General features: G+C 52.4%; 1 protein-coding gene and 1 pseudogene across 1 annotated transcript in view; one reads left to right on the top strand and one right to left on the bottom strand.

The window, feature by feature from the left end:
• The window catches only part of DES (desmin), a 7,914-nt gene extending 5,387 nt beyond the window's left edge, over positions 1-2,527 (bottom strand). The window contains exons 1-5 of the mRNA XM_006082561.3: positions 1,854-2,527; positions 853-913; positions 629-724; positions 329-490; positions 43-168 (exon numbers count right to left, since the gene is read on the bottom strand). Of these exons, the coding sequence (XP_006082623.1) occupies positions 43-168; positions 329-490; positions 629-724; positions 853-913; positions 1,854-2,431 (1,023 nt within the window). The 5' untranslated portion in view covers positions 2,432-2,527. The remainder of the gene's footprint in view (positions 1-42; positions 169-328; positions 491-628; positions 725-852; positions 914-1,853) is intronic.
• A 2,091-nt stretch (positions 2,528-4,618) lies between these two features.
• Positions 4,619-10,436, top strand: part of LOC102422033 — a 9,728-nt pseudogene continuing 3,910 nt past the window's right edge.

The following is a 10,436-nucleotide window of genomic DNA, read 5'->3' as shown; positions in this document are numbered from 1 at the left end:
AGGTAGGAAGGGCTGGGCCAGGCAAGGTGGGCAGGGACTCACAGTGCCTTTGAGAGCATCGATCTCGCAGGTATAGGACTGGATCTGGTGCCGGTATTCCATCATCTCCTGTTTGGCCTGGCGCAGTGCATCATTGTTCTTGTTGGCTGCCTGGGTCAGGTCGGACACCTAAGGGCAGAGAGGGGCCCTGACATGAGGAGGATGCAGGATGCAGGTGGGGATGGGCAAGGGAGCATAGAGACCCTGGCTCACCCTCCTACCCATGGATGGAGCCACAGGAAACACTTCCAAACTGGAATTGAGGGGACGTAGGGGTCAGGCTGCCTACCTTCGACTTGTACCACTCCTCAGCTTCAGAGATGTTCTTAGCTGCAATGGTCTCATACTGGGCCCGGATGTCCCTGAGGGCAGCAGTGAGGTCCGGCTTGGTCATGTCCATCTCCACATGGACCTGCTGTTCTTGAAGCTGGGCCTGTAGCTCTCGGATCTCCTGCAGGGAGCATCTGGGCTTCAGTCCCCTACCAGGCACCCTCACACCCCCATTCCCAGGGCCCAGCACCACGATCCCCCCTTTCCACCTGCTTTCACCAGCATCTAAGGACCCTGAGGAGGAGGGCCCAGAGCATACCTCTTCGTGCACTTTCTTAAGGAATGCGATTTCCTCATTGAGAGATTCGATCCTGCGCTCCAGGTCAATTCGAGCTAGAGTGGCGGCATCCACATCCTGTGATAGGTCAAGCAAGAGGGACAGGGTCACTGATCACCCAGGCAGGGCTGAGGGAAACCAGGGGCCACGGGGGGAGGGGGGGGGAGGACAGGGGTAAAGATCCCCAGTGATCAATGAGGGCTCACCGATCGGAAGGCAGCCAAGTTGTTCTCTGCTTCTTCTCTCAGTTGAATCTCCTCTTGCAGCCTGGTGGGGACAGACAGACAGACAGAAAGATAGGTAGTTGGTAGGGAATAAAACTGCCCAGGGCTGCCCAGAGAGTGGGCCGAGAACAGAGAAAGGAGGCCTGGCTGCTGGGTAGAAACAGGAGAGGCCCGGCCCAGTGGGGGTGGGGGGGCAGGAAGTGGCCCAATCTGCCCTAGAGCCACACCCTGGAAGTCTGTGTCCCCATCAGATCGTGACCTCGCTGAGATTAGGAAGCCTGTCTATTTTATCCGCCTCTATGTCCCGGGTTCCCAGCCCCAGCTTGGCCCATGTAGGGGCTCCATTAATGTTTGTGACCTGGGTGGCAGGGTGGCGACTCTGCTCACTTGGGCAGTCAGAAACAGGACCCACGAACACGCGCTTATACTTGTTGCCCTTTCCTACTGGGAGCCCAGTGGAGCCCACCATCAGGTCCTCCCAGCTGTCTTGAGGGCCCCCACCCACTCTCCTTTTTCCTGAGACTATCTGTTCCCCTGTGAAATGGCACAGCCTCAGCTAGGCCCAGGGCACAGATCCCCACTCTACCCCCCTCCCCAGGGTCTCATCACAGATGAGCTGAGAGCTACCATTGCATTCCCCGCCCCCTCCCCTTCCCAGCTGGCCCCAGATTTCCTCCTCTCCTATCAAACCCCCTTTCCCTCTGAATGAACCGGGCCCCTCCTCCCTTCACCTCCCATCTGCCCGCCTGACCGCCAGCCACATCACCCCATCATCTTCAGATGCTTTTTAAGGGGGCTGTCTACAGGGTCTTCCCAGGTTTCCCATTTCCGCCCCATGATGTCTCCAAGAAAACTCTTTTGCAGAGTGGAGCGCAGGAGAGAGACCTGGAGTGCCTCTCGCTCAGGGGACACAGGCAGATGACCTTCTCCCTGCAAGGCGCCCCGCCCGTGGGAAGGGGTTGGTGGGGGCACAGGGTTCTCACTTGGCCTTGAGCCGCTGCAGGTCGTCCAGCAGGTTGTCGCGCTCCAGGTCGACGCGGGAGCGCTGGTTGGTGAGCACCTCCACCTGGCGCCGCAGCTCGCGCAGCTCCTCCTCGTAGATCTCGGCGACCCGCGTGGGCTCACGGCCCTTGAGCCGGTTCACCTCGGCGGCGAGCGCCGCGTTCTGCTGCTCCAGGAAGCGCACCTTCTCGATGTAGTTGGCAAAGCGGTCGTTGAGCTCCTGCAGCTCCACCTTCTCGTTGGTGCGCGTGGTCAGGAACTCCTGGTTCACGGCGTCGGCCAGCGAGAAGTCCAGCAGCTCGCCCGCGCCGTAGGAGGAGGGCGCGCGGGCCGTCCCCAGCCGGCTGGCCCGCAGCCCGCCCAGGCCCCCCGCCCCGCCCGACGTGCGTGACATCTGGTACACGCGGGATGTCATCGAGCTCGAGGAGCCCTTGCTGCCGAAGCCAGCGCGCGGGAACACGGGCGAGCTCAGCGGGGAGCCGAGCGAGAAGGCCGGGGCCCCGCCGAAGGTGCGGCGGTAGGAGGACACGCGCTGGCTGGAGGAGTAGGCCTGGCTCATCGTGGCGGCGCGGGCGAGGCTGGGAGGCGAAGAGAAGGCGGCGGGCAGGCGGCCGGCTGGAGAGTGGATTCGACAGGGGACACCGGGCCCCCAGCAGCCGGCACTATTTGTATCCCTCCTGACATCAGCCCCCGCCGCCCCTCCCCTGACAGCTGCAGGATCCGGCTGTCCTGCCAGGAAAGGGCGGCCACTGGCGAGGGGGCGGGGAGCCCAGCTTCCCAGCAAGAGGCCTGTGGGGGGCTCGTAAGGGGTGTGAGAGAGGCTGATCCACCTAGGAGGGCAGAAGAGTGGCCGGCCTGCCAACAGCTTCAGCAGGGCAGCGAGCACGCCGGAACCCCCAGGCAGGCCCCCGCAGCCTTTGGGTGCCGGCCTCATACTGGCGGTAGTCAGGGGAGAGAGCCTGGGAGAGGCTTCCGTTTAGTCTGAGGGTCTCATTTTTGAAGTCTCCAAGGTGAGACTTTGGGTCATTTCCTGAAGGACCAAGGCCTGTTCCCAAGAAAGGCTCCAAGTCACCATTTTTCCAAAGATTCTCTGGAAGTGGCAGAGGTTTGGGGGGGCTCAGGCAAAGACCAGGAGTCCACCAGCCAGACCTAGAGGAGGAGGGTCTCTAGGCAGGCCTGTGAGTGTGAGCATGCCCTAGGGCCAGAGAGCAATCATGGCCAGAGCTGTCCATTGGCACCTGGGCTCTAGCTCTGAGCCTCAGTTTCCCCCTAGACTAGTATAGGCCTTTTCCTCCCCACATACTGATGGAGGACATGGCCTCAAGTTTATAAACAACAGGGTAATTTCCCAGAACGGTCTGGTGTGCTTTCAGTTTCCAATGGCTAGGGACACTCTCACCCCCACACCACCACTTCACCTGGCTTCTGCCCCTTTGTGTCCACTCCACCCCTGACTCAACCCACTACCGGGTAGGGCCTACCCACATCACCCACGCCCACACACACCAGGGGTTTGTGTTTTGTCACGAGCCGCATGTCAACCCAGCCATCTCCCTGACAGCAACAGCTGCCAACCCGAAATACCAGAGCTGGTATTTATAGAGGAGAATGCATGGGTCCGGTAAACAAGCGCACGGAAGAGAAGCTCTGGGGTGGGGGCCAGGTACCTGAGGAGGGGGCATGAGTGTCAGGTGGTGGAGGAAGGCTTGGGGTGCTAAGCCCACTCACTTCCCACCCCCACAGTGTTCTAAGCCCCCAGCAGGAATGGAGCCCTGCAGAGGTCTTGCCCATCTGCAAGGCACTGGCTGACCCCACAGGACATGCCCACGTCTCCATGAACACTGCTGTCTCCACACCTCCACCTGGCACTCCACAGGCCTCTCTGAGGCCTGACCCTTTTGGAATGCAAATCCTGGAAATAGAGTTCTGGTCCTTCCCGAACTCTGCCATCACCAGCAGAACTAATTACTAGCAGACACGTCCTTTACTTCTCAGTGTCCTCATTATAGAGAGAGAATACTAGCCTTGCCATGTTTACCCTATACATGCCTCAGGTAACAATATGCAAAAATAATAATAATACCTTGCATGTACGAAGCACCTACCCTATGCCTCTCTGCTGAGGCAGTCTGACTCCAGAGCCCATGCTTTGTCCCCAGGGTGGGTGTGAATGTGCCAGGTGATCTTAAAGAGCTTTGTTACTGCCGTCTTTTCAAAGCCCTTTCACATTATGTGTCTAATTTTTACCCAAGAGACAAGCTTATGAGGTCGGTGGGGAGTTCCAGCTATTCTTATCCATTCTTGGAGTCACTGCATGCTGTTGCATTCTGGTTATTTTTGTGTCTCGTCTCCCAATCTAGATTCTAGACTCCTGGAGAATTTTGGAGACCATGTGGGTTCTTAGTACATTCCAGGCAGCCTTGTCCTTGTTGTAGTTCAAAGTAGCCTGTGAGCTTCCTTTCTCATTTCCTTATTTTGGTAAAAAATATCACACACACACACACACACACACACACACACACACACATCAGGAGTGGATAAGTGATTCAGCTCCCAGCCAGTCTTAGAACTGCATCCCTCTTACTGTAGTGATTGGCTCAAAGGGTGGTGCTGGATCTGAGCAGGGCCAATCAGAGACCTTCCCTGGGATTTATGGATGGAACTGGGATTACTGCTGGGGAGAGACAGCAGTGTTCATGGAGAAGGAAATTGCCCTTCTACCCCTCACTGTCCACTCCTGTTGCCCATGTGCTACCAACCTCCTGAGCTGCCCCAGCAGGTGAGGGATGAGCCAGCTTCATGTGTACGAGGAGGTGCAGGCCTGGCCCAGTCCACAGGTCTGCGTGTCTGTCCCCAGCACTCTGCAAGGCTAGAAAAGGAGAAAGAACCTATCCAGAATCCCTGCAGGACAGGAAAAGGAGGGGCTATCTCAGCAGGAAAAACTCTACAGTGAAAACGAAGGAAAGCTGGAAAGCGAGGGAAAGACTGAAGATGATGTAGATACACAAGATGAAGGAAAAGCCTATGAGGAAGAAAAGCCAGAAATGGAGGGGAAGCCAGAGCATGCGGAAAAGCACCAACGTGAGGGACAGCCAGATGATGAGGGGAAACAAAAAAGCAGAGCAAGTCGGAAGGTGAGGGAAAAGCACCAGGTGAGGGCAAGTCAGAACCCAGGCCAAGCCAGAAAGCCAGCCATGGGCTGCTGAGGAGTGCCCGGCTGAAGATTGTGTGCCCCGGAAAAATAAAACCAAAAACGGATGGGGGGACAGATGATTCCCCCAAGGACTATCAGGAGGACTTACAGGAAAGGCATTTGGGCAGTGAGGAGATGATGAGGAAACGTGGAGACACCTCAAGGGCTCAGGAGGAGCTAAGGGGAAAAAAAAAAAAACAAGAATGGATGGTTTTCATTGGATGCAAAGAGATGTACAGGATCCATTCCTACCAAGGGGCTAATGGGGTGTCAGGGGAGTGCGGGGTGGAGATAGGACCCAAAGGGACTTACATGATATCCCATACTTTAAAGCCTTTGGACTTTAATTCTGATTTCTCTGGTCAGAATATTTCAACTCTGTTTTCTCTGGTGGGCATTTGCCAGGTGATATGTTTTCACCTTAAGCTGATACTTTGTTTCAGGTGTCTGTCATTCTTGTTACCAGCAGCCTTTTTATCCAACAGTGCTCTATATCAGTAGGGGATTTTCACCCATATGCATGGAAGAGATATTCATGGCACTTTGTAAAACAATGAAGGAAAAAGTTTACACACACACACACACACACACACACACACACACGAAATTGCTCTTCTGACTAGTCCAACAGCTCAATGTAATTGTGAAATGAGGCAGAAAGCAAATAAGTAAATAAATAAATCCACCTATTCTCTAGTCAAAATCCACATCTCTACCAGACTTGGCTCTGAACCACTTGGGTCTGTTTCCAAAGTTAAGTTTCACCCTGAGGATTTGCTACCATGGAGGACAGCAAAACAACACTCCGAGGCTTGGACGACAGGTGGAAAAGCGCTCTGTTTCGGCAGCGGTACTGCTGGGTTGGGTTTAGCATCCCCAGGGACCACTTAGAATTGGACACACTAAAACAAAAAAATAATAATTTATTTGGATGGTTAATGTACTCATCACAAAATGCAAGAGGCCCATTCTGTGGGTTGCCTTTTCATTCTGTTGGTAGTATCCTTTGATGAACAAAAGTTTTCAATTTTGATGAAGTCAAATTTATCTATTTTTTCTTTCTTTTTTAAAAATATATTTTATTGATTTTTTTTTACAGAGAGGAGGGGAGAGGGATAGAGAGTTAGAAACATCAATGAGAGAGAAACATCGACTCAGCTGCCTCCTGCACACCACCTACTGGGGATGTACCTGCAACCAAGGTACATGCCCTTGACGGGGATCGAACCTGGGACCCTTCAGTCGCAGGCCGATGCCCTATCCGCTGAGCCAAACCAATTAGGGCTCTATTTTTTTCGTTTATCGCCTGTGCTTTTGGTTTCATATTTCAAGAAATCATTGCTAAATCCAATGTCATGACTTTTACCCCCTGTGTTTTCTTCTAAGAGCTTTACAGTTTTATATCTTTGATCCATTTTGAGTTAATTTTTGTATGCCATGTAAAGGTAAGGGTCCAACTTCATTCTTTCACAAATGAATATCCAATTTTTCCAGCATTTTTTGAAAAGACAGTCTTTCCCTATTGAATGGTCTGGACACCCTGTTGAAAATCATTTAGCCATATATGTGAGGGCTCTCTATTCTAACCCATTGGCCTATCTATATACCTGTCATTACACCAGTATCATACTGTTTTGATTACTGTATGTTTCTAGTGAGTTTTGAAATCAGGAAGTATGAATCCTCCAACTTTGTTCTTCTTTTGCAAGATGTTTTGGCTATTCAGGGTCCCTTAAAATTCCATATGAGTTTTAGGATGGATTTTTCTATTTCTTCAAAAAACATTGATGGGCTTTTGACAGGGATTATACTGAATCTGTAGATCACTCTGAGTAGTATTTTAATATTAACAATATTAAATCTTTCCTTAATAAACACAGAATGCCTTTCCATTTATTTCTGTCTTCTTTAATTTATTTCAGCAATGGTTTGTAGTTTTTAATGTACAAGTCTTATACCTGCTTGGTTAAATTTATTCCAAAGTATGTTATTCTTTTTGATGCTACTGTAAATGAAATTGGTCATTTGGGGGTTTTCCTGCATTCTGTTATTGTAGTGTATTATCCTAATTGATTTTTCCTATCTTGAACCATCCTTCCATTCCAGGAATAAATCCCACTTGATCATATCATATAATTTCTTTAAGATGTGCTGAATTTGGTTTGCTAGTATTTTGTTGAGAATTTTCATAGCAATATTCATAAGGCTTATCGTTTTATTTTATTGTGCGTCTTTTTCTGGCTTTGATATCGGGGTAATGATGGGATGACAGAATGAGCTAGGAAGAAGTCCCTTATTTTCAAATTATTGGAAGAGATTGGTGTAAATTCTGAAATGTTTGGTAGAATTCACCAGTGAAGCCATCTGGTCCAGCTTTTTTCTTTGATGGGAGGTTTTCAGTCATTCCTCTTACTATTCTCATTTGTATTTCACTGTATGAATTTGCAATCGTTTATTTGGCCAATTTTTTTATTGATAGACATTTATATTATTTTTAGTATTTTGCTATTATAAACAATGCAGCTATGAACATCCTCGGGACACATTTGTTTTTCGGGACACACTTTAAATATATAAATTTAGCAGTCACATTATTTTATGGTCACACCTCATAAGCTGATTGATATTGGAAATGGGAAGCTCCACCAAGACAAATATTTTTTTCTTATTAATACAGTATTTGTCTTCCTTCTGTCAAACCCTGAGCCAACCACTTTCCCCAGGCTGCCTGGGAGGTATAGGAAAAGGAACATACAGGGAAGACAAGACACGGGAAAAGAACCATGGGAGGTGGAGACAGCTCCTTCACATGGCGAAGAGGATGAGAAAGGCCACCATCAGGCAGAAGAGCTCCCAGGTGGCTAGAAATAAGTGAGGCCGGGGGACGTGGGGCTGCCGAGCTGCTGAGGCTCTCATCTGTCGTGTCTCTGATAGTCTCAGCACCACTGCAGACAGTGATTGGCTCACCTGAGAGGTGCTCCTGACCCAGGAGGGGGTGGAGACAAACTTGATGCAGGCATACATTTTCAGGGGATGAGGGGAGCTGCTCCCAGTGCAGAGAAGACAGAGCCGGGGTGGGGGGAGGCTCGAAAATTCACAAATTTGTGTATGTGATATGGTGCCTTGTACAGTGGGTGCTATCAATATATTTTGTTGAATCAAATAAAAAAGAAAGTCAGTCCTGAAGTTCGCTTGAGAACTTCCCAAGTTACTCGGACCTTGGAGAGTCTTGGAAACTTCAGGTTGAAGGTAACTTTATAAATCACGAGGTTGACCAGTCTCATGGCCCCACTTCTCAGTTAAGGCTTAAGTCTTCTTCATTGTGACCCCAGCAAGCGCTGCTCCACCTCGAATCCCTCCACTGCCTGGGAACTTGGCGTCTCCAGGCGGCCCATTTCATTCCATAAAGAGTCATTGGGTACCTAACACATGTCCGGCACGGGACAGAGGACAGTTCTGCTGTTAGAAAATGTTTCTTTGTATGTGAACCCAAGTGATGTGTCTCTGCTATGCCGCTTATTGTAACCTCAGAGCCAGACAGAGCACGAAGAACCCCTTTCACAGACCTGCTCCTCAGTTACTTCTGAGGAATGCTCATGCCTTTTGGAGACGGCCTGTTTCACCATCGCCACCTTCTCTCCCTTCCCTGGACTACCGCACCAGCAACACCCAAGCTCATCACGGCCCCCAAGTCCCCACAGGACTGGCCCTGCCCACCTTGCCCTCTCAATTCACTCGCCTCTCCTTTGTGCTCACCTCACGTCAGGCACACGGCCCTCTGTTCTGTGGAATCATATTGCTGAGCTCTTTGCATTTACTGTTCCCTGCCTTCCCCTCTGCCGAGTGTCTGGAGGGCGCATGGATGCCTAGGCAGGTCTCCGAACCTCACAGAGGGCTCGCTGGCAGACAAGGGCCCTGCCTACCCGTAGGACCTCCCAGATCCTGTGGATGGCACGAATAGGGAGCAGGTGGCTGATGTGAGTGGATGGCTGTGATGGGGACACTGACCAGGACAGCACAGAGCATTTAGATTGAGAAAAACTGAGGGAGGTCCGAAAGGAGAGAAATAGAAGTGACTCTTCCACTCTGCCCTGTCTGGAAGCACCTCACATTACCCAGGTCCTCCCCAGAATCCCTGGGGGCTGACACCTCCCTCCTCTGATTCACACCCACCTGGGGGGAGGGGGTCCTTTGCCCCTTTCTAAAGGGCTTATCCTCCTCCTCTTCTTTTTGTTTCCCAACCAAGGACCTCATGCTTCCACCCTTAGCTTGGATTGGGTGCGCCTTGGGGACAGTGTGGCAGGTGTGAACTTGGGTGGCCTGGCTCTTGCCTCAGCTTTAGCACTTGGTCGAGGCCCAAGCCTGGGGCTGTGGGGGTGGCCCACTATCCAGAGGCTAAGACAGAGACAGCACTCATCCTGGGATTTCACCAACTGAACATCTGTGCCACCTGGGTAAGTCCTGTTCCCCTCAGCCCCACCCCCATCAGGCCCAGGTGTGAAAGGGGCCCAGGCAAGGTCATCTCGGAAGTCCCTTAGTGTCTCCCATCCTGAGTCTCTGGGCCCAGTCTCTGGGTGGGACAGGTCCCCCAGTCGAGCCCTTGCTCCCAGAAGCCTCCTTGCCTCATTGCTCCCAGAGCCCCTCCCCCAGCAGCCACGCTCATGCTGCCCCCTCCACCCACCTTCCCTCAGCTGTGATGCTGCTTAACCTCCACAGGCTGCTGAGGAGCCCGAGTGACTGTAAAAGGGAAGGAATGTCCAGAGGCAATTGTTTCTCCCTGATATCACTGGGGGGAGGTTGGGTTGGGGGGCCCAGCCAGACAGTGGTGGAGGCAGGATTCTCCCTGAAACGCATCTCTCCCTGCTGAGCTGGCCCCTCTTCCCCAGGCGCAGGCAGCGACCATCCCCTCTCCTCTGTTACCCTCCGCATCTCATTAGTTTAAGACCTTCAGGCGGCAGCCTCCACTCCCAGCTTTCTCCACCTGACCCCAGACCCTTCCCTAACCCCTTCACCGCACACCCACCCCAGTTCTCACAAACCCCTCCTCCGCCTCCTCCTCATCACCCCACCCCCCAGCTCCTTCTCCGGGCTCCAACCCCCTCCTGCCCGCGCTCCTTTTACAGACATGGAGCGCTGCGGGTTTTCTGCCAAAGTAGGAGAAGTCTGAAGCTAATCTCACCTCCTCCCAGCTCCCAACCTATCCTACCAAATAGGACGTCTGGCAGGCTGCGGGAAGGCGGAGGTGGCCGCGGTGGTGGAGGGAAGAAGAGGGAGGGGTGGGGTGGGGGGGGGGCGGGTGAGCCTCAAAGGGGGAGGAGCTAATGAGAAGGGTGGAGGTGAAAGCCCTTTGTGGACTCTGAGCGCCCCACAA

The sequence above is a fragment of the Myotis lucifugus genome, unplaced genomic scaffold (assembly GCF_000147115.1).
Source record: "Myotis lucifugus unplaced genomic scaffold, Myoluc2.0 scaffold_3, whole genome shotgun sequence".
Lineage (NCBI taxonomy): Eukaryota > Metazoa > Chordata > Mammalia > Chiroptera > Vespertilionidae > Myotis > Myotis lucifugus.
The sequence above is the reverse complement of the archived record's forward strand: the minus strand, read 5'-3'. Positions and strand labels throughout refer to the sequence as shown.